This window comes from Salmo salar, chromosome ssa06, assembly GCF_905237065.1.
Source record: "Salmo salar chromosome ssa06, Ssal_v3.1, whole genome shotgun sequence".
Taxonomy (NCBI): domain Eukaryota; kingdom Metazoa; phylum Chordata; class Actinopteri; order Salmoniformes; family Salmonidae; genus Salmo; species Salmo salar.
The window spans coordinates 42,568,806-42,595,184 of record NC_059447.1 but is presented as its reverse complement, the minus strand read 5'-3'; the positions used below and the strand labels follow the sequence as shown (position 1 = coordinate 42,595,184).

The 26,379-nt window shown below is 46.7% G+C and overlaps 1 protein-coding gene across 19 annotated transcripts in view; it reads right to left on the bottom strand.

Annotated features, from left to right (window-relative positions):
• LOC106607239 (supervillin) overlaps nt 1-26,379 on the bottom strand; it is a 29,540-nt gene that overhangs the window by 761 nt on the left and 2,400 nt on the right. The window contains exons 1-33 of one of the 19 annotated variants that reach the window (XM_014203998.2): nt 21,882-22,044; nt 20,996-21,078; nt 20,488-20,864; nt 19,471-19,635; nt 19,149-19,322; nt 18,475-18,509; nt 16,831-16,892; nt 15,479-15,627; nt 14,009-14,243; nt 12,942-13,465; nt 12,545-12,656; nt 11,228-11,278; nt 10,963-11,025; nt 10,703-10,777; nt 10,457-10,613; nt 10,264-10,353; nt 10,089-10,169; nt 9,712-9,913; nt 9,257-9,429; nt 8,888-9,043; nt 8,615-8,751; nt 8,207-8,354; nt 7,476-7,621; nt 7,036-7,211; nt 6,808-6,937; nt 5,964-6,434; nt 5,677-5,779; nt 5,352-5,559; nt 5,109-5,242; nt 2,371-2,526; nt 1,169-1,312; nt 728-840; nt 337-492 (exon numbers count right to left, since the gene is read on the bottom strand). In XM_014203998.2, coding sequence (XP_014059473.2) covers nt 337-492; nt 728-840; nt 1,169-1,312; nt 2,371-2,526; nt 5,109-5,242; nt 5,352-5,559; nt 5,677-5,779; nt 5,964-6,434; nt 6,808-6,937; nt 7,036-7,211; nt 7,476-7,621; nt 8,207-8,354; nt 8,615-8,751; nt 8,888-9,043; nt 9,257-9,429; nt 9,712-9,913; nt 10,089-10,169; nt 10,264-10,353; nt 10,457-10,613; nt 10,703-10,777; nt 10,963-11,025; nt 11,228-11,278; nt 12,545-12,656; nt 12,942-13,465; nt 14,009-14,243; nt 15,479-15,627; nt 16,831-16,892; nt 18,475-18,509; nt 19,149-19,322; nt 19,471-19,635; nt 20,488-20,810 — 5,049 coding nt within the window. In that variant the 5' untranslated portion in view covers nt 20,811-20,864; nt 20,996-21,078; nt 21,882-22,044. Of the gene's footprint in view, nt 1-336; nt 493-727; nt 841-1,168; nt 1,313-2,370; nt 2,527-5,108; nt 5,243-5,351; nt 5,560-5,676; nt 5,780-5,963; nt 6,435-6,807; nt 6,938-7,035; nt 7,212-7,475; nt 7,622-8,206; nt 8,355-8,614; nt 8,752-8,887; nt 9,044-9,256; nt 9,430-9,711; nt 9,914-10,088; nt 10,170-10,263; nt 10,354-10,456; nt 10,614-10,702; nt 10,778-10,962; nt 11,026-11,227; nt 11,279-12,544; nt 12,657-12,941; nt 13,466-14,008; nt 14,244-15,478; nt 15,628-16,830; nt 16,893-18,474; nt 18,510-19,148; nt 19,323-19,470; nt 19,636-20,487; nt 21,079-21,374; nt 21,546-21,881; nt 22,045-26,379 lie in introns of those variants that run through there. The other 18 variants (XM_045720604.1, XM_045720605.1, XM_045720606.1 and 15 more) reach the window with 18 other exon arrangements.

The following is a 26,379-nucleotide window of genomic DNA, read 5'->3' as shown; positions in this document are numbered from 1 at the left end:
AAACATTTTCAGTCACATTTTCTAAACCATCTGTTTTTGTCATCTCGAGACTACCACAAGAAGACATTTCAATTGGCCATATCAGACCACAGCCATCATTAACGCGTTAGGGGTGCGCCCTAGTGGCTGTCAAGTGTAGCTGCACTCTGTTTTATATAACGTCATTATACTGTGCATAACATTCAGCAGACAAATTTATCCAAAGTGTGCATACATAGTCCGTGAATACCCTTTCATATGAGTGGCCCCAGTGGGAATCAAACCCATTATCCTGACGTTGCAAGGGTCATGCTCTACCAACTGAGCCACACAGAACTAGCGTGTTTGTGTGTCAACCTGGAAGTCGTGGTCGGAGAGGTATATCTCCAGGCGCTGGGGGTCCACTCCCTCTGGCAGAGGGGTCTGCAGCAGCTCCTCTAGGGGGTACTGGGTCTTACTGAGCTGGGCCAGGGCGTCCTGCACCAAGGTCAGCTTGACCCGCCCGGCCTCCCCCTGGACAACATCGTTCACAAGTCAGCATATCTAAATCTAAAACATACCTGACTTTGAAAGACAAAGACCGTGGCGTTTCTACGACACAGCAGTCTTTACCCAACCAGATAATACTGAACTGGGTTTACTGCTGTTGTGAAGTTATTCCCGATGATGCTGCTGATGCGTACAGATGCTATTATTGATAATGATAATGATTGTGAGGAGGAGGACGAATAGTCCTCTTTTCCTGTACCTGTGTGGTGGGTGTGGGTCTCTTCTCCCAGCGAGGGAAAACGTTGGTGAAGGTGAGGGGTTCTGCTCCGTCCTGGATGAGGTAGGCCTGAAGGGGGCGCCTCGGGTTCCTCTCTAAAACACCGCCAACACACCGCAAACCGTCAGAGAACCACAGAACAACTTAGCCCCTAACTATAGCATATCCCCAACACACTCCCGATAATGACCAACAACCATCTAAACACCTCAGATTAAAATCTGCACCTCAAAGCCACTTCCTCTGCATTTTTACTTCCTCTACTTATTCCTCCCCTCTAATCAAGGACTGATTTGGACCTAATACACCAGGTGGGTGCAATTACCAGCAGTACTCTGGACCTCATGGGGTAAGATTTATATACCCCTGATCTAAACAATAAACTATTCTATTAGCTGCCTTGCTTTGTCTACTTGCTCTCACCTTTGCAGTACTGGAGCACTGTCTGCATGGCACACCTCCTCTCGTTAGCCCAGCGGATACAGGCTGAGCCAGCGGTCTCACTGTCCTCAGGCTCACCTGCCTGCCACAGATACAGCTCCATACAGTTATCCAGCAGGAACAGGGCTGGAGAGGAATAAGAGAGAGAGGGAGAGAGAGAGAGAGAGAATGAGAGGGAGAGAGAGAGAGAGAGAATGAGAGAGAGAGAGACAGAGACAGAGACAGAGTTAGAGAGAGCTGGTCCTGGGGCTGAGTTCACAAACCTGTTCTACTAACACACTGAAGCCTCAGGACCAGAACATCCAATCCATCAGAATAAAACAAATTACAACATAGTCAAAACAAAACTACATTGCTTATTGGGAAACACAAGCACAAAGCAAAATGCAGTGCTATCTGGCACACCGTGGCTAACTATTTGACCATGGTTACTGATCAAAACCTTACAAAAACCTTGACAAAGTACAGGCTCAGTGAGCACAGCCTTGCCATTGAGAACGGTAGACACAGGAAAACCTGGCTCCCTGTAGAGAAAAGGCTGTGCAACACTGCACAACAGCAGAACCTGAGACAGAGCTGCATTTCCTGACAAAATGTAAAAAATGTAAAACAATTAGAGTGTCATTTCCCCAAATTTGAAACCTTTATTCAAGGTTTCAAAGACCTCTCTGATGAGAATAGGCTACCCGTACTGTTGGGGGAGGACGCAGAGAGCTGTGGGTTGGCAGCGCACTACATTGCTGCCTGCCATAAGATGAGGGACAGTGTCTGACAGACCAATCAATCTGCACATGTCCTCTACTGTGTGCTTATTGTTATTGTTCAATGTATGGTTATTTTGACCCTTGGTTATTGTTGTTACTGTTGTCCCGTTAACAATTTTGATTATTATTATTTTAATATTGTAAATATCCAAAATAAACTTTGGTAACATGTACATTGTTACGTCATGCCAATAAAGCTGAGAGGGAGAGGGAGAGAGAGAGTTAGAGAGAGAGAGAGCGAGAGAGAGAGAGAGAGAGAGAGAGAGACAGAGAGTGAGAGGGCAGAGAAACAGTGAGAAAGGGAAAGAAAAGGAGGGATATTAGGTGAGTGCTTTGTACCTCAAGTCCCTGTGATAACAATGGAAGTTGTGTTTATGAGTGCCTGCGTGCATACGTGTGTGTTTGGGCATTGACACTCACCTGGCTGTGGCACAAAGTACAGGCTCTCCTGGACAAAGGGCATTGCCATGACAACCCCTGGCAACCGGGCAGGACTCAGCAGCTCCTCCCCTTGGAAGGTACTGGAACGGGTGCTCAGATGGAAGAGGCGTGGCGTGAAGTTATACTTCCCTGGATCTGAGCGATAACAACCCACAGCATCTCATCACATCAACCTCTAAACCTTCCAGCACTCAGAGAAGTTCAGCTGGTGTATACCTTCTTACATTAGTAATTTGTGTGTTCATTGTCAGAACAGAAATGGCAATATTATGTTATAATGCTGTAATTGCATCAAAGGGTTATTTAATGCAACAGAAGAAGAGGTTGTTAGAACTCTCATCTGTGTGTGTTCTACTGAGGATGGGCCTCTGGAAGATTTACGATGTCTTTGGGTGATACCGCATTCCAGAGCATGAGTTAATGTTTCTGTTCTATAAGGTACCAGGGAGAGATGACTCCAGGGCCAGACCCTGGTCTCTACATAATGAGATATTGTCTGCTGTGAATTCTAAGTATATTTCATACTAGTCTTAACCTTGTGACCAATTCCATACATCTGTTGTTTGTCATGTAGCCTGAAGGGGGTGTATCCTGGCTATAAAAAGACCTTTGTACTTTTGTCTGAGGGTGATTCGTCGACCAGTCATCATTAACGTAGAGCACTCATTCGATTCACTTTATATGTGTGTGTTGTATTGACCTGCTCCCTTATTAAAAAGTGAATAAAGATTTAGTTTAAGTATAACTCTGACTTGTGTGATAAGTTTGTCTCTCCTCATTTGATAGCAAAGAAATGAACCACCACATCATTTAAAAAGAAGACATTTGGGCTGGGATATCTGTTCAGGTTATTCTGAACTTTCAGGTATTCCGTTAAATACAGTGCCGTGAAAAAGTATTTGCCCCATTGGTAATTTTCTCTACTTTTGCATATTTTTGATACTGAATGTCTTCAGATCTTCAACCAAAACCTAATATTAGATAAAGGGAACCTGAGTTTACCAATAACAAAAAAATGGTATACTTATTGTATATATTTAATGAACAAAGTTATGCAACACCCAATTCCTTTCTGTGAATAAGTAATTGCCCCCTTACACTCAATAACTGGCTGTGCCACCTTTAGCTGCAATGACTGCAACCAAATACTTCCTGTAGTTGTTAATCAGTCTCTCACATCGCTGTGGAGGAATTTTGGCCCACTCTTCCATGCAGAACTTCTTTAACTCAGCAACATTTGTGGGTTTTCAAGCATGAACTGCTCGTTTCAAGTCCTGCCACAACATCTCAATTGGGATTAGGTCTGGACTTTGACTAGGCCATTTCAAAACTTAAAATGTGTTGCTTTTTAGCCATTTTCATGTAGACTTGATTGTGTGTTTTGGATCATTGTCTTGCTGCATGACCCAGCTGCACTTCAGCTTCAGCTCACTGATGGATGGCCTGAATGACTACATGGAACTCTATTCCGCATCAGGTAACTGATGCACGCAGTAGAATAAGATTTGAAAAGCAGGTAAAAATACACCTTATGGAACAACGGGGACTGTGAAGAGACACACACAAAAGGTACAGACACATGCATATGCACACATTGGGATATTGTTGTATGGTGGTATTGAACATTTTGTGTTGTGGATATGTGGTGGTGTAGGGATGTTATATGATGTACTGTTTTATCTTTAACTCATTCATTACAAACATAGTTCACTGTTTTATGTTTTGTATATAATGTGGATTCTTTGGTGTGTTTGGACCCCAGGAAGAGTAGCTGCTGCCTTGGCAGCAGTTAATGGGGATCCCTAATAAAATACAAAAGTCATCCAAAACGTTGACTACATTTTGCCAAAAAGCACCTGGAAGATCATCAAGACTCTTGGAAGAATGTTCTATGGACAGATGATTCAAAAGTATAACTTTTTGGACGACATGGGTTCCATTATGCCTGGCGAAATGCAAACACTGTATTCCACAGTAAGAACCTCATACCAAAGGTCATACATGGTGGTGGTAGTGTGATGGTTTGGGGATGCTTTGCTGACTCAGGTCCTGGATGACTTGCCTTAATAGAAGGAACCATGAATTCTGCTCCGTATCAGAGAATTCTACAGGAGCATCTCAGTCTCTGAGCTGAAGCTGAAGCGCAGATGAGCTATGTAGCAAGACAATGATCCAAAACACACAATCAAGTCTACATGAAAATGGCTAAAAAGCAACACATTTTACATTTTGGAATGGCCTAGTCCAGACCTAATCCCAATTGAGATGTTGTGGCAGGACTTGAAATGAGCAGTTCATGCTTGAAAACCCACAAATGTTGCTGAGTTACAGCATAGAAGAGCGGGCCAAAGTTCCTCCACAGCGATGTGAGAGACTGTTCAACAACTACAGGAAGCGTTTGGTTGGAGTCATTGTAGCTAAATGTGGCAAAACCAGTTATTGAGTGTAAGGGGGCAATTACTTTTTCACACAGTGGCATTGGGTGTTGCATAACTTTGTTTATTAAATAAATGAAATAATTATGTCATTGTGTTATTTGTTCATTCAGGTTCCCTTCATCTAATATTAGGTTTTGGTTGAAGATCTGAAGACATTCAGTATCAAAAATTTGCAAAAGTAGAGAAAATTAAAAAGGGGGCTAATACTTTTTCACGGCACTGTATGTCAAAGTGTGTTTTGTTCAGGTATGAACAGGAGCTGAGAGGTGTGTTCGGTACCTTGTAGCATGCAGTCATAGGCCTTCCTGTCCTGCTGCCCAATAGCGTTCCCAAACTCAACAGGCTCCGCCCCTTCCTCCACTTCCTGCACCCTCGAAGGGCTATCACTGCTGAGGCCCAGTTCAGGAGGGCACCTAACACAGAGACAGCAGAAAGCACACATACCCACGTATTAATACTGTTGCATTCCAACAAATGAATACATACAGAAGCACATGAACACATCCATGAAGTGAGACTTACATCTGAGTGAGTCGCTCCACAGCCCTCTTGCCTGCCTCCCGGGAGCTGGCGTGGACCTTACAGCCATGCCACAGGTAGAGCACCCCCTGTTGACTGTTGAGTAGTATGAGAGAACCTCGGGAGCGCAGGCTGCCACAGCTACAGTCCACCTCCAACAGACTGGCCTCCTCAGGCAGCTCCCCACGCACACAGAACAGACGCCAGACTCCTACAGGACACAGTGAGATTGCAGTTAGGAACACAGGTCTACACAGAACACATAGACACACAACCAGACACACACCCCACCTAAATTAGAGGAGGTAAAGCCAAGGTAATATCCCACCTGTGTTGTTGGTGGTGTCCGCTCGGCAGCCTTTGTGGATGACCAGACCTCCCTGGAAAAGCTGAAGGAAACATGGAGGCTCCTGCCCCTGCGGCACCATCACCTTCAACAGGACAACAACAACAACACAGGTAGAAACATCAGTCAACGAGCCTACTTTACTCAGCAATAACACTGGTTTAAACGCAGGCCTCTGAAATGCTATAATTTGCATGTTCTATATGTGATTCTATGGTTTTAACTGAGGCTATGGGTGGTTTAAGAGTGTAGATGGAAGAACCACCCACCTGTGTTCCCTCATGACTCGTGAGTGCAGACGCGTCTCGCCCATTGATACTGGAGTGCCGGCCCTGCCAGATGAAGACAGCAGAGCACTCCCTCCCAGGCTCCCCGCTTTGATCCGCTGGGCTGAGAGTATAGGTCCAGCGGACCAGGTATGTGTCTCCTTCATGCAGCTGCCCTGGGCTCTCCAGCTGGGCCTCGCTGTCCTCAAACTCCTGAATGTGCCAGGTATCCACGGCAACAGTGCTCAGCTCCACCTGCCGCCCGTCCTCCAGGGGTACGACCCCATGCCCCCTCTGAACGTCCACCCCCTCCAGGACTGTAGGGACCACCAAGGCCCCTGGCACCGCCACCCCCTGCCCTGCCACCAGCGCCTTGGCATCACACGCACACAGAGACACACACTCTAACTGCTGCTGGGGCTGCTGGGGCTGCTGGGGCAGGGGACTCTGCTGGGGCAACACTGGAATGGCAGTCTGCACAGAGAGACACAGTAGAGAGAGGAAGGGAGAGGAGAAATACAGTCAAAGAAGACCAGGCGTCTTTCTCACAGTCACTCTAAATCTGTACAGGAAGGGTCCTATTTGGCTTTGAGTCATGTGTTTTGCACATTGACTCGGGACCAGTACCCCCTGTATATAGCCTCGTTATTAGTATTTTATTGTTACTTTTAAAATGTTTTTTTTTTTCAACTTTATTTAGTAAATATTTTCTTAACTCTTATTTTTCTTAAAACGTCATGTTGTTTAAGGGCTTGTAAGTAAGCATTTCACGGTAAGGTCTACAGCTGTTGTATTCAGCGCATGTGACAAATACAATTTGATTTGAATTGATCTTTCTCTAACTAACCTCCACCACCATTGCAGCGGTCTCCTCCTTATCTCCAGCCCAGTCCAGAAACTTCTCCCTGAAGAGGGCTGTCTCCTTGTGCTCAGAGACACAGCCAAACAGAGCCCAGCCGGGCCGTCTTTCACCTTGCCTGTACACAAATCACACACATAATGCATCAATGAATACAACAGTATGTATTTAAATGAGGTATTTTACTATGTAAGCGCATGTGTGGTGTGTACCTACGGCTGTATGCTGGGGTTGCAGTGTGTGGGGTCCAGTGGGTTGACCCTACAGTTGCTGTAGTCGTAGGGACCACCCCACACCTGCTGGGCCAGCTGTACAGCCACACTCCTGTCGCCAGGGGCAACATCCTTCCCATGCCACAGGTACACCTCGCTGCCAAAGTCAAACACCAGGGCCTGGTAGAGAGACAGGGGAACAAACAGAGACAGAGAGAGAGAGGCAGAGACAGAGACAAAGAGAGACAGAGGCAGAGAGAGAGAACCATTCAGAGATCAGATACTATATGTAGTGTTGAAAATCACACAGAAGTTGATAGATGGCATTCCAGTTTATAATCTTTGTATTGCGTTAAAAACCCATTGATATCAATCATGTAGCACCAAGGCAGCAACAGATGAGAAGCCACAGAAACACGCAAGGGGATCCAGGGAGGGACTGACCTCAGTGGATCCCAGTAGGGAGACAGTGGGGATGGCTGCCCAGGCCTGCTCATGGGGTACCAGTCTGTTCTCCACCAGCCTGTACAAACAGTTAGACTCCACCACCCCACTCTCATATAGCTCATCCTCTTCTGGGGCTCCTGCTCCTACAGGGAACACACACATATACAATCACACATACAGTACACAAAGACAGATGCAAATGGTCACTTACTGGTTGCTTGCATACTTACTTTATGGGTTTCTTACTTACTGACTGACTTAGTTTACTGACTGACTGACTGACTTAGTTTACTGACTTGCTGACTGACTCAGTTTACTCACTGACTTACTTAATTACTTAGTTTACTTACAGACTGATTTAGTTTACTGACTTACTGACTGTCTTAGTTTACTGACTTACTGACTTACTTAGTTTACTGACTGATTGACTGACTTAGTTTACTGATTGACTGACTTACTTAGTTTACTTACTGACTGTCTGTCTGACTTACTTAATTACTTAGTTTACTGATTGACTGACTAACTTAGTTTACTGACTGACTTAGTTTACTGACGGACTTAGTTTACTGACTGACTGACTGACTTAGTTATTAACTTACTTACTGAGTTACTTACCTAAAAGGGCGTTCTGGTTGTTTTAATAGGATTATCACATCGTTTGTACAGTTCTTATGTTTTTTTTCTACTGAGTGAGTGACAGAGTGGTTGGTGACTAGTTCTAGTCCGACCTCTGTATTGTGTCTTTCCTCCCAGAAGGTTCCAGAAGTCAGAGGCCAGGCTGTTGTCAGTATTGACCCCCTCCTCTAGGTGGATGACCCCACAGGCCCGGCATCCCAGATCCCCCTGTGTCTGGATCAACGATGCCAGCTCTGACGCCTGGACAGAGACAGCAGAAGACAGGCAAACATCACCAGTTATAACTGACATGAATCAGTGGCTTCACATTGTGTTTAAATGTAGAATGTAAAATGTACTTCAATGGTTTTATTCAAAAGTCATATATGGTTTGAATTACAGATGAATAAGACGCCTAACGGGAATCCCTCATGAACAATACACGCCAGGGATCTAGTTAGCCAAGGAATAGAGAGTAGACAGTATGTGATACAATGTTGGGTGTAGTGTCGAAATCGTACCTTGGCTTTCTCTCTGGTGTTGGCGAACTCTCCGCTCCACAGGATGCAGTGAGTGGGTGTGACCAGCAGGAAGCAGTCTCCACTGTTCAGAGACCTGGCTGTGGGCTCCACCAAACGCACTTGCACATGATGCCAACCTGGCACCGTAGGAAACACACACACATGCTGATAAGAGAGTTTGTATCCGCACACACATGCACATGCACATGCACACGTACGCACTCATAAACGTAATCATATGCACGCACGCACACACACACAATCTGTACCGACCTTTGATGTGAATGAGCATGAGGTTGCTGATGGGCAGGTTGTTATTGTTCATCATTGACTCTGTGGAAGTGACATCACGCAGATCGACGTTACTGAAGTCCTCTGTACTGGCCAGACCTGCTAGAGTTGAGTCAGCCATGTTGGAATTCTTGACCACTGAGGGGTAGGACAGACATGGGACAGAGAGATCAGAGATGAGAAAGTCAAAAACAGCATATAAGCAGATTGAAAAAGAAAAGAGAGAGAGAGAGAGAGAATGAAATACAGAGATAGCGAAAGAGAGAGTGAAAAATATAGAGAGAAAGAGAGAGGGAGCAAGAGAGAGAGAAAGAGAGAGATATCTCTCTGGTATATGTTAACATCACTCACTCTTCTCCATTTGTGTCCTGTTAGTGTTCACGGTAGCCATGGTGACTCTCTCTCCCATGAAGTCCTGTCTGATGTCATCGCGGGCCGCCAGAGCACGCAGAGGGTTCCGGGAGCCCTGGGTCCTACGGGACGGACGCACCGACCGCCTGTGCTGCGCTACTTCTGATGTCAGCCTGCACACACACACACACACACACACACACACACACACACACACACACACACACACACACACACACACACACACACACATCACAAAGAGGCATTAAGACACAAACACATACAATGAAGACAATCATACAATTAGATAGAAGTGTACATGTAAACGCATACACACAAACACACACAACCTACTCCCACACACACACACAACCCCCCCACACACACACACACACACACACACACACACACACACACACACACACACACACACACACACACACACACAAACTCACATAGGTGTGTTGGTCTGGCAGAGGGCACTGAGGTCTTGTTCTGGGTCAGTTCCAGTGGCAGCACCAGCCCCAGCGAGGAGGGCAGAGGGTGAGTGGGGCGACACCTCCCTGTAGAAACCACCACACGTCTCCTGGTCATCAGGGGTCATGACCTCCTTCTCCCTCCCTGAGGTCACCTCCAGGGGCGTGTCCTGGGGAGCGGCTGGGGGAGGAGAGGGTTACAACATGAGAGAAGTTACAGGTTTTCCACTTCATTAGGATGCTCAAAGCATCACTGAGAAAAACACAGGAAGTTAAACAATAGACACTAGTGGATAGACTTCCTCTCTTAATCTGAGGTTAGGACAAATCATCCTAGAATAGATAATAAGACATACTATTCAGCCTGTCCACAATGGAATCCAGTTTGTCCAGCTTTGTGTCCTCTCCAACCTCCATCCCAGGGTGACTGGAGATCTCTGTTGAGAGGCGAACCAGAGGTCAGGGAAGAGGATCTACAAACACAAACCGGACACAAACATCTTTTCTCCTTTGTGGATGGGGTATTTTTACCTTCATATGGGCATGATGTTGCTCCTGTGGAGGGTCTCTTAGTGTGAGATGGAGGGGTCTCGTGTATGTCCGATACAGGGGACACCAAACCTGCAATGGGACGATCCCACACAGGTCTGAGTGAGGGAAAGAAAGAGAGAACAAGAGAGAGAGAAAGAAAAAAAAAGGAGACAGAGAAAGAGGGAAACCTCACCTCTTTTCGCCAGGCGTCCGGCCACAGTGTACTGGGCTGAGTCGTTGGCGGCCCCTCTCCCTCTGGTCTTCCACTGCTCCTCACTCTCCTGTAGGGTTCTCATGCGCTCAGCCACCGACGCCTGTGGCAGCTCCTCCTCTTCTACTGGTCTAGCGTGCTGCATGGGCAGAGACAGGGATCAGCGACCGTACAGTAACACCTACCAGTGTGTGTGGGTTTGCGCGCGTGTGTGTGTGTGTGGGTCACCTTCTGTCTCCATTGGGGCTGAGAGAGGGGCTGGGTAGGAGAGGATACCTCCTGGGCCTCAAAGGAAGAGCTGGTCTGAGGAGGGAGAGAAAACAGGATATATGAAGGGGAACTACGTCAACTTGTTTCACTGCAGTATCAACACAACTCAAATCACAGCACTCCAACAAGTACATTTAAATGGAATATTGAGGGGCAATGGCATGCAATGGACACACTTCACACTCATTACCTGAACGTGTGCTTGCACAAACACTCACCTGATTGTAACACATGACATATTGAGGTGTACTGTTAGAATAGACAGAGGAAAAGGCAGGATCCTGGGAGGAGGGGAGGAGGATAAAGGAATAAGCCCAGGATTGGGTAGAACAGTATATAATAGATTTGATATGACTTGGACTAGCAACATAGTCAACAAACCAGGCTAATAAGTTCGGTTGAAATAACCAAACACAGAGGTTTGTAGGCAATAGGGTGCACTATGTAGGGAATAGGGTGCCACAGAGCCAGTACTCCGCTTACCCAGCACTGAGGGTTGACAGCTGGTGCATCATGGGAGATCTCACTGTCTTCCTAGAGGGGGCAGCATTGGAGCAGAGAGGGGGTGTGGTCAGCAAAGCCAAGAAAAAAATAGGGTGAGAGGAGCGAGCATAGCATAAAAAGAGATGGCAAATAGGAGAAAGAGAGGGTGAAGAGCGATGAGAAACATCCACAAGGGTATGAAGGTCTCTCTCTCTCTCTCTCTCACACACATACACACAACACAGATAAGTGTCAACACTGTCTAGCTAAGGGGGCCTAATGGGGTCAAGAGGGTGTTCATGGAAGCCTCTATCTGTTAAGTCTATCTGATAACATTCCATGTCATTCAGAGCCATTCAGCCCATTCCTGGGCCATAACACCAGTAGAAGCTGCACCCATATCTAAGTAACGCAAGGTAGCTCTCAGTGATTGAATACATAGTAAGGTATAGGGCTAGTGTAGGGCTGCTATGACATTAAACACATACCATAGTAAGATATGGGGCTGGTGTAGAGCTGCTATGATGTTATGATGCTCCTTTGGTCTCAGTGGAATGGCAAAACTACAACAAACTCTCATATTAAGCACTCTGCTTTCTGAGAGTGTTTATCTGTTCAACCTTCATCAACAGAAAGGACAGCAAAGTAACTCCTCCTACCTGGCCACGCACTACGCACCTTTTAACGGTTTCACCTTTTTCAAAATAAATATACTATTTCGATATAATTTTGGGGCAGTGTGCGGACAGCATCCCCTCTTTTAAAATGCCTCCCAAATCGAGGCCAACTCTCCTGTGATCTGTCCCCCTGTTGACCCTCACCCTCCCCTCTTTCCCTGACTGACAGGTTACACTTAACCCACTGGTTCCAGACAGCCACCCCGAGGATTAGAGATTACAAGTGGAAGACAGGGCCTTTTCTCTGGGCTGGGCTGGCGTGGAGTGTTACAGTGGGGCCAAGCCATAGTATCACAGACCCTGGGGACTAGGGATTGTCTGGGAGCCTCCTGTGGTGGATCTATCTATCTATCTGACTGAGAAGGATGTGTCCACAGCTGTCCGCTGCTCTGCTTTCCAGGCTAAGACTGGATTTGCCCCAGTGGGATTCTGAGCCTACATATTCAAGATGCTAAACACAAGTGCAGACCCAAATCAACTATAAACACCCAACCAACTGGCTCCAAAACACATGAGCTCAGTCCGTGTGAGATTTCCAATGCAAATCAGTGATGTCAGCATCTATCCACTGCCCACCATTCCCAGTAGCTGCCTGCTCTGACTGAGGTCTGAGGTCCAGTAAGATGGCCGCTGGTCTTACCTTCCTCTGGTCCGCCAAGGTCACCTGGACGTGTTGTCTGGGAGGGGTGTCTCTCCTCACCCTGCTCCCCCTCTCCTCCTCCTCTTCCTCCTCCCTGGAAGCATCTGACAACCTGCACAGAGACAGAGGGGAGGTCTAAGAAATAGCAATGCAAATCTCTCTCTTGTGCTCAAGCTCGCTCACACACATGCTCGCTCGCTCGCACACACACACACACGCGGCGTGCGCACACACCTAAAAACACAAAGACAAACCTTCCATGACACTCAGCAATAGAGATCCCTCCTGCAGCCCACAAATTTCAATACACGCTCAGGGTTACAACATTCCATCAACGTTCACGCACAAACACATAATTTAAAAGGCCTGTATGTTGGCTTTTGTGTTAATTGTGTACCTGTCTCTCCCAGAGGTGTTCCCAGGAGGGTCCATCTGCCTCTCCTCCTGGGGGTGACCCTGCTCTGAGGATGGCCTGTCTGGGGCACACACGGCCACCGTCTCCCTCCTGTTCCTGTTCCTCTGTCTCCAGGGGGCAGAGGAGGCTGGTCTCTCTCTACGAGGCACTGGTACATTATCATGTCTCTCTGCCCTCCTCTCCTCCACCCCATTCCCCCTCTCCCCTCCTCCATTCTGGTCCTGCTGTCTGCCCTCCCACATAGTGTCTCTGTCTCGGTCCCATTCTGGTCCTCCAGAGGGGCTCTTCCTCAGGATGCCTCTGATCTCTCCTGGCTCAGAGCCCCTGCGCTGCTGCAGGCCCTGCTGGGATGGGTCAGGTCCTGTGTTAGGCTCCACGTCGGCCCCGGGTCGAGGCTGGGCCTGACGCACCTCACTGGGCCTCAGGTTGATGGACTGCTCCTGCTGCCGGTCGGAGAGGGTGGGGGACAGGCGAAGCGGGGGCAGCTGGATGGGGCCTTTCTGGAGCTGAGGGAGGACAAAGCGAGGAGAATACTGTCAGAGACATGGAGATCATAGATTCTACTCATCACAATAGTGTAAATTAGTATGAAAACTATAAGAAGAGGTTACTACATATTTCTGAGTTATCATTTTGGACCTGTCTAATTTTAGTGTGATTGAATTGGGCGCTGGTGTAGTGTTACCCTCTGGACAGAGTTATGGTCGACATTGGTTTGATACTGATCAAATAAAACTATTGATCAATCCAGTGCTCAGAACAGTTAGAGGCACAGAGTGTGACATTCAATATGGTGTACATACACTTACTCACCCACTCATGCTCACGTCAACATCCAGTATACACACACACACACACACACACACACACACACACACACACACACACACACACACACACACACACACACACACAACTGAATCACCTGTGTCACAATCCGTATTTCTCAGTTAAAGAAAGACACACGCACACAATTGCCAATGTCATCTCTAATATTCCCTTTTCCATTCCTCTGAGGATGTCTTTCTTGGTCCCACACCCACTCTCACCAGGCTGACCTCCTCCACGGTGATGGGCTGTGTGCGGTAGCGTGCCCCCTTCTGCCTGCGTCTCTCTGGGGGGGCATGGGGAGCGGCGTCCCCCTGGTTCCCTGGCAGGGACAGCTTGTTGAACAGAGCCAGCTTCTCACTCATAGTCAGCTTACTGTTCTCATCGTCCTCCACCGCCTCTGCCTCGGCCTGCACAGCCTGGGCCTCGCCTGACTCTGCTGGCTGGGGGGTGCTGCTGGGGTAGATAGGTAGGAGAAGAAGGATGGTGAATGGAAGTCATGGAAGAATAGTTAAAATAGAGAAACACCCCTGTTAATTAAAATGCGGACTGACGGGAACTGTGGAACACAATGTGAGATATTTGCAACATTAAACCTGTTAAATGTAATGGCAAAATGTAGATTTCTGCCTAAATAGACATACCTAAAATTGTATTTTATCATGAGAAGGCCAATAAACAATACCTAGTAATGTTTAGACTGCGAGAAAGATTAAAATCTCACCTTACTGGTAAAAATAGGTATAAATTCCTGAGGAGCAGTCACTTTTGAGGACACACGCCCATGTACACAGTCAAAAAAAATAAAAACATGAAATATTTTATATGATGTATTTTCTATTCAACAAATCTGTATGAATAGGGCTTGAAAATATTATATGCTTTCTAAATATAGTACAATCAAATTACAAAATGACTAACTGTAAGATTTCACCTTCCTTGTATTTGTATGTTTAGTGTTAGAAAAATGATGCATATTTTCTTAAGGTCTCTCTTGATTAAAACTTCTGAACATCACACAGGGTTCTAGCTTGGCATCCTGAACTCGTTAGGAAATCACCTTTCATCTCATATTAATATTGTCCATCTATCGCAAACAGAAAGTGTTTTTTGATTATAATCTATTAACTATTTCCGATTACTTTGATAAAATTGGCTATAAATTGATATCCGAATGTGCTAGAGCGATGAACCCACGCTCTCCTGCTGCACTAGGATCTAAAGGATTGCAGGCATGTGCTTTGTCAGTGGCTGTGATGCGTTCAGCCAGGAGTTGATGGACAGTCGTAAGAGCGAATTAAATGGTAGGCGGGACATCCCAGCTTCAAGTGGTATTAAGATGTCACAGCCTGAGTTACACAAGCGGAAGAGGACTAGGGCTACTGCTGAATGCAAGCCATTTCGACCTACGGTGTCCACACATCGAATTTATAAGCACAAATGTTGGTCGGAACCGGTACCAAAAGCACGCTAGTCCCCTCTTTAGGGGAGTTTACATCTAAGCGGTACCATACCGAAAGCTCTTAATATAACCTGCCTTCCATATGGATTCCACAACCCACTGGGCAAGGAATTTTAATGTGTGAGAGGCCAATGTTTTTTTGCATACGGTCTGCCAACACCTCACTGCCAACAGATGCAATATATCCTTGTCCATTGACCACCGAGGTGTGACCCTTGACCCTGCTCACCTGGTGGCCACCACCATCTCCTCACAGGTAATTGGCTGAGTGAGTGAGCGGTGCTCGTTGCCGCGGCGTCCTCTGCGTTCATACGTGGCGCTGCCAGAGCGAGGCTTCAGAAAGGAGGAGGCCTCAGGGGCTGCTGTCTTCTCTAGCTCCTGCAACAGAGAGAAATAGGGAGAAGTGAAACAGAAAGCGAGAGAAATAGTCATTCATAACATTTATGTTGATAATTGATACGTAATATCTGACCATTACATGTTACACAATCATGCCTTTCCACAGGTGTATAATCAACATTTAGATCAAACAGAGCATATAATGGTTGAAATTACTGAGAAATTACAAAAATGTCCTCTCCTTTTTCATCTCTTTCACTGAAAGTCTCTCTCTTTCCTAGCATGTGAATGGAGGTGTAGTACTGTAGGCAGCGGACGTGGGTGGGATAGCTGGTGAATAAACCAGGGATCTGTAAGGTGCTGTGGGTGGCCTATGTAAGAAGGTAGAGGAGAGGGATAGAATGCCAGGCCTGCAGGTCACACTGTAACCAGAGCTCCCTCAGTAGTGTACCTTTACCTCCCTGTCCCTCCCCTTAGTCCCCTCCCTCCTGGCCCTGCCTCCCTCCTCCACCAGCCAGCCTGACAGGAGATAGCTACAGGCTAATTACAACCACCTGTTAATGCCTGTTCATGGCTTGATAGTCCCTGGCTACTTTTCACCTAGGTTTCGACAGATGCTACGTGACTAAAACCCACCAGGAAGTGAAATATTGGTTAACAAGACAGGCTGCCAACGGCTACATAAACAATAACACATTGGCCAATGGGAGTAAACTAAGAACAGAAGGGTCCTTCTGCATGCACTCTGTGGTCTGGCTTCCTATATGTCCTATACTACACTCTGTCTGCATACCTGGTCTTATTTAGGCACCATGTAGCGATATATAGTACAGTACTATTATACAAGGCCCTGTCAGAGAGCAGCACCTGTTTGGCCATTCATATTCCTCAACATTCGTTCGGTGTGTTCAGCTCTGCATGCTCAGCTCAGCCTGCTGGCTCATCATGCGTTGCTCCGTGACTGTAAGGTGAGCAGCCGCCAGGACTGCTACATGAGATCTCTCTCTCTCTCCCCCTCTCTCACTCTCGCTCTCTCTCCATCCCTCTCTCAACATGGACTCTGTTGTGTCTGTTTATGTGCAGTTGTGAGACATAAGCCCTGTGTAGCCCCCCTGGTCTCCATGGTGATGACCTTTTGTGATCAGGCATGGAGACGGACAACATGGTACAAGGGAACAGGACGGGGTTCCTGGGACAGGGTCCTGTTTCACAGCAAAGGCTGAGCTAGATGGGCGTGCTTACTTTAAACAGAGACATCTTGGCCGCCACACTCATCTTGGCTCTGTCGTCTGTCTTCACATCAGCTGGGGGGGGGTGGGATTCATGACATTAAATATATACATCCAGTCAGGCAAACAGAGGTAAATACATTAGAGTTAAATACATGCACACTCAAAGACACACCATGTTAAAATGCTAAATCCCTGTCAGTCTGTCTGTGTCATCAGCAGGGATATAATTTTGGCATCACTGAGTCTGTCAAACACATTAATCCTTTAAATAAAAATAGGCAAACAAAAAAAAATGTAACAGCACCCAACACGCCTTTTGATCATACAGCAAACTCACAGTCCCTGTCATACAGCAAAAAAAACAGTTAACCTGCTCATAGTAGCAGTCAAGCCTGTCAGTCCACCGCGACACAACGCGACAGACAGATCTCTGTGACTGATCCCTTCGTGCGAGGCCCCCGCCCTGCACCTGGCCCTTACTACACTGTCACATGGCACCACCACCACTATCTCTCAGCTGGCACCGCTAGCTGCCTACTTCTTCTCTCACCTGGCTTGAACTTAGTGACCCCACAGCTCATCCTTTTGACCAGGCAGTTGGACAGCAACGCTGATGGAGTGAGTGTCAACTGTCTCTGTTGTTTCTAACACCGCTCTCAATGGCCATTTAATCATGCATTTTAGGTGGACAGCCAAATCAATGCATCAGTGAGAACTTATTGGACAGCTACTGTGTACAAGTGGGGACTATTTTTAATTTTTTTATAGTGGCGGTGTGGTGCTCAGGCATGCTTTTATGGCTCATAAATCCATCCCCACCGAGGAACTTCAACATTCTACCGTCACTCTGTTCCCATCTGGGTCTGGTGGAGTGTTTAAAAATAAAATCCCTTGATTTATTTGATGTTCTGTTTATTATAGATGTTCTAGAAAGGCATCTCTGGAGCTGGGGTTGAGTGTAAGTAGAGATCAGAGTATATTCATCAGGTGTGCTGTTATGAACGTACTGTTATACAGTAACTATTAGTTGATATAGGTTTGTGTTTTTGTATTATCTGTTGTTTTTGAGTGAAAATAGAAGGGAAAAAACTGTTATTCCTTCTGACCCTGTGTTGTCCACCCCATTTTTATCTTTCTCTCTGTCTGTCTGTCTCTCTCTCTCGCTCAGCTACAGTGTGATGACAAACGCCTATTACAGTAGCCTGCTGAGCCATTTTATCACACGCTACTTGTAGAGACAAGTGCTGATCAGAGCGCTTTGCCACCTCCTATCTCCCATGTCGGCATTTCTGTGATCGAGAGAGAGAGTGGAGAGAGAAAGAGAGGGGGGAGAGAGAGAGAACAAGAGAGAAAGAGAGAGAGCACCTGCTCTTCTTTGTCACTGTGTTAAACATTATCTCTGGCAAGCCACACAGCACTATGCCTGTTACCCTCTCTCTATCTCTCTCTCTCGCTCTCTCTCTCTCTCTCTATTTTTCTCTCTTCTCTGTCCCTCTCTGTTTCTCTCTCTGTCTCCCTCTCTCTGTCCCTCTCTCCCCCCACTCAGTTAACACAGAGGCAGTACAGAGGCTGTACAATAGGCAATGGATCAGCCGTTTGTGTGTGGCAAAATAAAACAGGCCATGTGAGAGCCAGGTGGGCAGGGGTTCGTTACCTTTCGCGTTCTCCTCTTCCTCTGCTTCTAGCAGTCTGTGGGGCACAGAGAGAGAGAGAGAGAGAGAGAGAGAGAGAGAGAGAGAGAGAGAGAGAGAGAGAGAGAGAGAGAGAGAGAGAGAGAGAGAATCAACACGATGTCATTGGCTGAAACATGCACACAAGACAAAAGATGAAAGGAGTTTGACCATGCTCATTCCTGCCTGGTGTAAATCTCTCTTTTCACTCTCTCTCTAATGTCTGTGCGGGTTACTGTATCTCACACACAGACCCAGGCTCCTGGGTCATATCTGCATGCTTAACAAAGCAACACTGTTCATATCATGGTTGCTATGAAGCGCCATGAACAGATGCAAACATCCACGCAAATCATGCCGCTTGCCAGTGTACCAAGGCCAAACTATTTCAATACATAACCACAAGGACCACCAAAAGAGATGCTCCTCTATGAGAGGACAGTAAATATCTGGAAAGCATTTACATGCATGCAAACCATTATCACACACTATCAAAACAATCGGAAAAGAAGAAAAAGCAATGGCACAAAACACTGCAAACCTCTCCACCTGAAGAGTAACCAAACTAGGGCAGAGTCTTCCAGATGAGCCCCAGGCTTGACCTGCATGCTCTGATATGACATGGTTGATATGGCTGGCCGAAGCACACAGTCCCTACCCGCCGCTCTCCTGCACCTCACAGGCTGTGATCGGCTGTGTCCTGAAGCGCTCGTTGGTTTTGCGGCACCCGCCCGACACCCCAGGGTGGTAGCGACGGGTGCACCGCCGTCCCCCCTCCGAGCCCGGCTTTACAGCCAGGTCAAGGGAAGAGGCGGCACGGCCACTGTCAGGACTATTATCCCCAACCACAGAGGAACAGGGTGAGCATCAGGAGAGAAGGGGAGAGAGAGATAGTGAGAAACTGGAAGCAGTGGGACTGACGCCCACACATATTCAGAATAACAACACACACACAGGCCGTTTCATGCAGCAGACCCTACACTTTCTCAGGCTGTGTTCCAGTCCCGGTCTGCTGCAGCAGGGCACTCCTCAACTGGCCCACCGACACCCGCGTTTGCAGCTGGGCCGCGTCGGGTCCAGGGGGGCCTGGGGGAGCTAGGGACTCCCCCCTACTCAACATGCCGGCAGAGCCAGAAGAACACTGCCTGGAGGCAGGGGAGGAGGTGGGGAGGAGGGAGGTGGGAGAGAGGTGGCGTAAGGAAAGTGGCAAACTCCCACAACTACGCCAATTCCTAAAGAGCACCCCTGACAAAGTATTGTACCTCTTAAAGGAAAGGGAGTCCAGGTCAGGAGGATATAAAACACGCATGGAGGAATCAATGTGATCTCTGCTGTACTAGTACTGCATGACGCTGGGAGTCGGGTTTAGCTCGCTCCGTTTGAATTAGCAACAAAGGCCATAAAGCACAGGTGAACTCTGACAACTGTTTTACGAGGCTGAAAGGTCACAGGAAAGAATTTTCACTGGAGAAGGAGTTTGGTGACTGGTGGGGGGTTGTTTTAGGAGGTGGTTACACATAATATGGTTGTTTCTATTCATCAGTCTGTTGTTAGGGAACAGGGAAAAGGCCAGTCTGTTGTTAGGGAACAGGGAAAAGGCCAGTCTGTTGTTAGGGAACAGGGAAAAGGCCAGTCTGTTGTTAGGGAACAGGGAAAAGGCCAGTCTGTTGTTAGGGAACAGGGAAAAGGCCAGTCTGTTGTTAGGGAACAGGGAAAAGGCCAGTCTGTTGTTAGGGAACAGGGAAAAGGCCAGTCTGTTGGGGCTGTTACGCTACGTGTACATGGCCTGATACTGTATAAGACAGCAATTCACTGATGGCCAGCAGGCATTACCTGCATACCTTCAGCATATCTAGGTTCAGTGGTCTGAGTCAGCATGTGGGGTGACATCACAGTCAGTGTATGCAATCTGTCTGCTGCATCACTCTTTGTCTTCTTGGTGGGGGTTGAGAAGGATCTCCACTACTGGCTAATGGCTACACATGGAAGGGACTCACCTTCGGATGTATGTTGGGTCTGCAGCAGTGTCTGCCTCAAAGCCGTTGGAGACTCTCCTCGGTTCTGACTCCAGAGGGGTGTTGCTCTCCCTCCTGCCCCCCTCCGGCCCCCCCGCTCTGCCGTTCACCCCCCCAGAGAGGATCCTGTCTGTGGAGGGAGGTGCGCCGTCTGAGTTCATGAGAGTCCCATCCCTCCTCACCCACTTGGATGGGAGCTCCTCCATGTTGCCATAGCGTTCTTGTAGCTCCCGCCTCCTTTCGGCCTTGTAGCGGGCAATCCGCTCCGATCTGGGCTCCAAGGCGGGGTTCTCTATAGTGTCCATGCTGCCTGTTCCTCTTCCTGTCTGTTCCTCTCCCTGTCTGTCTCAGTAGGCCTCCTATAACAATGACATGGGCATTGATGACTCAAACCTCAAGAGATTCCCTCCTATGTCACTTCTCATCTAACAGACACCAAATGATAAATGGTCAAAAAGGTCCAAAGTTGGCAGGTAGAACCAATCAGCACCTCCGTTGTTGGCATTGGGAATGTCTTCTTCCAATCAGCAGGCTGTCAGACAGACAAATCATTCCTTTGAGCTCATTGCACTGCTGAGACAGAGGTAGCAATAGAAACATCAGATAACTGCGCCATCTCACTTTCTCAATCAGTTAGCCACACATTCATTCACTACCAGTTGAATAATTCATTCATTGTTTGTTTCACATCCGTATGTTCTTGGTTAAGTCAATCATTACGACATAAACATACCACCAGCCTACAAGTGCACTATTACATCAAATAACATGACGCTATGATGAAACAAAAACCTAAAGAATTTACAGTCGCCCGATTTTACACAAATCTCTCTCACACTCACATAGCACTGAACCAAAACAAACCATACCTAGCTGACATGTCCCTTATAAAATCAGCATCTTGCTTCATCTCATTTTATAGCAGCATGCCATCTGTAGGCAACAGGCTACAATATGATTGCCGCCTCTTTTTTTCCCTTCCTTCCCATGTCGCCCGTCTCTCTCTCTCTTCCTCCCTCCTCTTTCCTGCTGAAGCCCTGTAAGACAACCTGTTGTAGGCTGCTCTGCAAAGCAGGAATCTCCCCTTGCACTGAAACCCTATACCACTGCCAGCCAGTCAGCCAGCCAGTCAGCTCCACTTCAGTCCTACAGTACATGGCTGACTGTCTGCAGGTTTCCCAGTAGAATTCCACTGGTGATCATTAAGACTGGACAAGATCAGTGCCTCTTGCTTTCAACGTTAGTTAGTTAGTTAGTTAGTTAGTTAGTGCCTTCCTACGTTAGCGAGCTGAACATTTGGAGACGCTGTCCGGCAAGTGATAAGTTCACTAACAAAACAAAAGATTACATTTATAAAGTATTTTGAATAGGCCTACCCAGAGTTGGTATAGTTCGCTGGTTGTTCAAACCCAGTCATAGATTATGTAGGCTACAGCATTCATTCTGATCCTCTACCAATAACATGGCACTAAACATCTCATTGGGAATGCATGTCCCTAGAAATGTCCCTGAACAGGACTGTCCATACCCACTCATCTGACAAGTCTAACGTCTCTCTCAACAAGCACACACATGCAAAACCCACATCCTGGTTACTAGGTTACCTGGCTGTTTGAACACAAACAAGGATCTGAACCACTAATCAAATATAAATAATGACATCACCACATTTGTATTCTCAATCAGTAGGGACTTGAGCCATTTGATAGGCCGCCAAAAATTGGTGTGCGAGTGGTGTTCTGAAATGGCTAAATGTTAGCGTCAGCATTCCTGTCCCTTTCTCACCACAGCTGAAACACAATGGGGCCTATGGAACAATGAGCAGAGAGAGCTATGGGACTCATAGGACTTAGCACAGCAGAGCTACTGTAGGCTTAAGGGCACTGTACTCTGTGGTGGTCTGTAACAGTCATGGTTTCACCATAAACAGATAAACACAGACATCAATTAGACTGTAGATACACCGCTTGCTCTGGGTGTATTGGGAATGGTGTGAGACAGAGTGTCTTCCAGATTGCAAGCTTATATACGGAAGACATGATTGACTTTTAAATTGATTTTGCATTCCCTCCTCACTCTTTGACTGCAGCTCTCAGACAGTGTGAGCAAGCGACTAACATAGAGCCAGGTGAATCTCCAAATCTGACGATGCCGCAGACGACGGCAAAAGGCCGTGCCACCGAAAGCTGAGCTGTCAGACGCAGTGATCCCCATGGGACATCAAGATCCGAAGGGCAGCTGTGTTTGTGTGCTCATGTGTGTATGCTCACGTGTGTATGTGAGGTCAAGTTCAACACAACCACAAAATTGACTACCATAAGAATAGAGACAGCTTGGTAAGTGTAGCCCTACCTTCTCAAGAGTAAGAGAGGGCAAGATGAGAAACGTCCCAATACCAAGTAATTGAGTGTGAGTAAGACAATGAAGACGGAGACAGAGAGTGTCCATCTTTTGGGCAGACCGGTGCAGAGGTCATGTGACGGGCTAGGCAGGGCTGGATTGGGCGAGAGAGGTTGGTTGCCATTGGAGCTCAGCATGGATCATCAGCCCCTAATCCAGTAACACTAGTTGACAAGCTTGTTCTAAAGCACCTCGATGAACAGACTTGTTAGTACTCGCTAGGAATACACAGAGAAATGAGACTGTATACACTATTTTCCAAGATAAATTTGAATCAACATGCAAAAGAAAGTTCATAGAGAGGTTTTAATGAGGCAAAACGGCAGTTGAGTATCGTATCTCCCCGCATGTCATTGTAAACAGAGCTGAGGTGAAGTAGTCACGGACACTATGTTTTATGTCCCTCTTTTAACCTGGTCCCACACTGACCCTGAGGACACACAGGGCATTGAGGAACTGCTATGAACAGCATTAATGTACGCTATATATACAAAAGTATGTGGACACCCATTCAAATGAGTGGATTTGGCTATTTCAGCCACACACGTTGCTGACAGGTGTATAAAATCGAGCACACAGCCATGCAATCTCTATAGACAAACATTGGCAGTAGAATGGCCTTACTGAAGAGCTCAGTGACATTCAACGTCATAGGATGCCACCTTTCCAACAAGTCAGTTCATCAAATTTCTGCCCTGCTAGAGCTATTGTGAAGTGGAAACGTCGAGGAGCAACAACGGCTCAGCCACGAAGTGGTAGGCCACACAAGCTCACAGAACGGGACCGCCGAGTGCTGAAACGCGTAGCGCATAAAAATTGTCTCTCCTCAGTTGCAACATTCACTACCAAGTTCCAAACTTGAAGCAAGTCAGCACAAAAACTGTTCATCTGGAACTTCATGAAATGGGTTTCCATGTCCGAGCAACCACACAAGATCACCATGTGCAAAGCCAAGCGACGGCTGGAGTGGTGTAAAGCTCGCCACCATTGGACTCTGGAGCAGTGGAAACACGTTCTCTGGAGTGATGAATTAAGCTTCACCATCTGGCAGTCTGATGGACGAATCTGGGTTTGGCGGATGCCAGGAGAACGCTACCTGCCCGAATGCATAGAGCCAACTGTAAAGTTTGGTGGAGGAAGAATAATGGTCTGAGGCTGTTTTTCATGGTTCGGGCTAGGCCCCTTTGTTCCAGTGTTGGGAAATCTTAACACTACACCCTACAATGACATTCTAGATGTTTCTGTGCTTTCAACTTTGTGGCAACAGTTTGGGAAAGGCCCTTTCCTGTTTCAGCATAACAATGCCCGCGTGCACAAAGCGAGGCCCATACAGAAATGGTCTGTCGAGATCGGTGTGGAATAACTTGACTGGCCTGCACAGAGCCCTGACCTCAACCCCATCGAAAAACCTTTGGGATGAATTGGAACGCCGACTGCGAGCCAGGTCTAATCGCCCAACATCAGTGCCCGACTTCACTAATGCTCTTGTGGCTGAATGGAAGCAAGTCCCCGCAGAAATCTTCCAACATTTAGCGGAAAGGCTTCCTAGAAGAGTAGAGGCTGTTTTAGCAGCAAAGGGGGACCAACTCCATATTAATGTCCATGGTTTTGGAATGAGATGTTCGATGAGCAGGTGTCCACATACTTTTGGTCATGTAGTGCAGGACAGTGGCGGCTCCTGAAGGGAGGATGGCTCATAATAATGGCTGGAACGGAGCAAATGGAATGGCATCAAACACATAGAAACCATGTGTTTGATACCATTCCACTTACACAGCTCCAGCCATTGCAACAAGCCCGTCCTCCCCAATTAAGTTGCCACCAACCTTCTGTGATGTAGGAGGTATTACCTCTCTGATTCAGAAGGGTTGGGTGAAATGCGGAAGACACATTTCGGTTGAATGCATTCAGTTGTACAACTGGCTAGGTATCCCCTTGCCAGCGGCGACATGTCATTCAAGGCAGGTGGGGCAACAAATAAAAAGTCAAATAAAAAAACATTTGGGGGGATTGCCTGTTTTGCATGTTATTTTGGCATTAATACGTGTCACATATCAGTTTAAAAACAATGTAAAAAAAAAAGATATATATCATTGAGTTAATAAAGCTGCATACAAACATGGTGCCTTTTTTTCTTCAGTAAGGCAGCTCCAAAATGCAGGTGTTTCAGCCTAGCTCAGTGCTCTCTGTGGTGGTGGGGCAAGCCATCAGAAAATATGGAGCGTTGCGCCGTGATTGGCTCAGTGTTCTGTCACTCATGGGGACACTACTTCACCGCCAAGTCTAAGGATAGAGCTACAACATTCAAGCCCCTTGGGTGCTGCCATAGAGTTATATTAGAAGTGCCTATCCAAGAAGGCTCAAGGTCATTGGCCACAGATAAAATGACATCAAATTAAGTTATATCTACAATAGCCTTGATTGGACTGATCATGTCAACATCATACTTTCAAAATCTTAACCTGCAGTCATCATCATGAATCAAGTCAACAATATACTGGCAAATAATTTTTTACCTTGTCATATGAAGATAAATAAGAACAGAAATTATAGATAAAACGTATTGACTATTGGACATAAACATTGCAAAACAAGTTGGAAATCGCAAATTCAACAATGAGTGGTTTAGAAGGAATCAGTGGCTAACTGCAAGCATTGCAAAGCAATCATTAGCCTGCTATTCAGTGGAGTGGCTGTGGTTGTGTGGTCCCAAGTCTAAAATTAAGGGTCTCTTTTCCTAGTTTAAAATGATAAACATTCAACATTGGTCATGCTGTCAATGAAGCATGATTTGTGCCGCGCTCAAAACAACAGTTAACTCGGAAGTGCAAAATCTGACTTTAGTGAGTTCAAGACCACCGGGAACTCAGGGAAAAATGAGCTACGACTGGGAAAATACGTTTTGAACTTTCATCTCACTCAGAATTGTAAAAATCCTAAACTCTGACCTCTTTCTAGAGCTATGACCTGAAGATCACTGACATCATCATGATTCAACCTTTTACTTCTTCTCATGTTCCAGTTGTCTTGAAAGCACCATAAATCCAGAGAATGGCAGACTGATGACAGAATTTGCCCACGATGTACCGCCGCATCACCTTCCTGTTCAAGTGAGCACAGCACAACAAGGTGAGTCCAAAAATGTCTCATATGCTGCTGCATAAAACATATGTAATATGCCAGGGAGATATGTATACTGTAGCTAAGAAAGTAATACTAAGTGTATATTGTGTAGTAAGCAGTTAGTAGCCCATGTGCCTCACCCTAATAATTTGGTCTATTTTCACCTCTTAATTTCACCTACTGTTCTGACTTGGTGGTGCACATGTAGCCTATAACCTGTTTTTGAGAAATGTAATCATTGAATATTGTAAGAGCTTTCATTGCCTGCTTATATGCCCCCTTTATTTATCCTATGGTTCTGACTTCGTGCACAGGGAGAACACTGTAAGAACGGCCTATGTTCTGAATTCT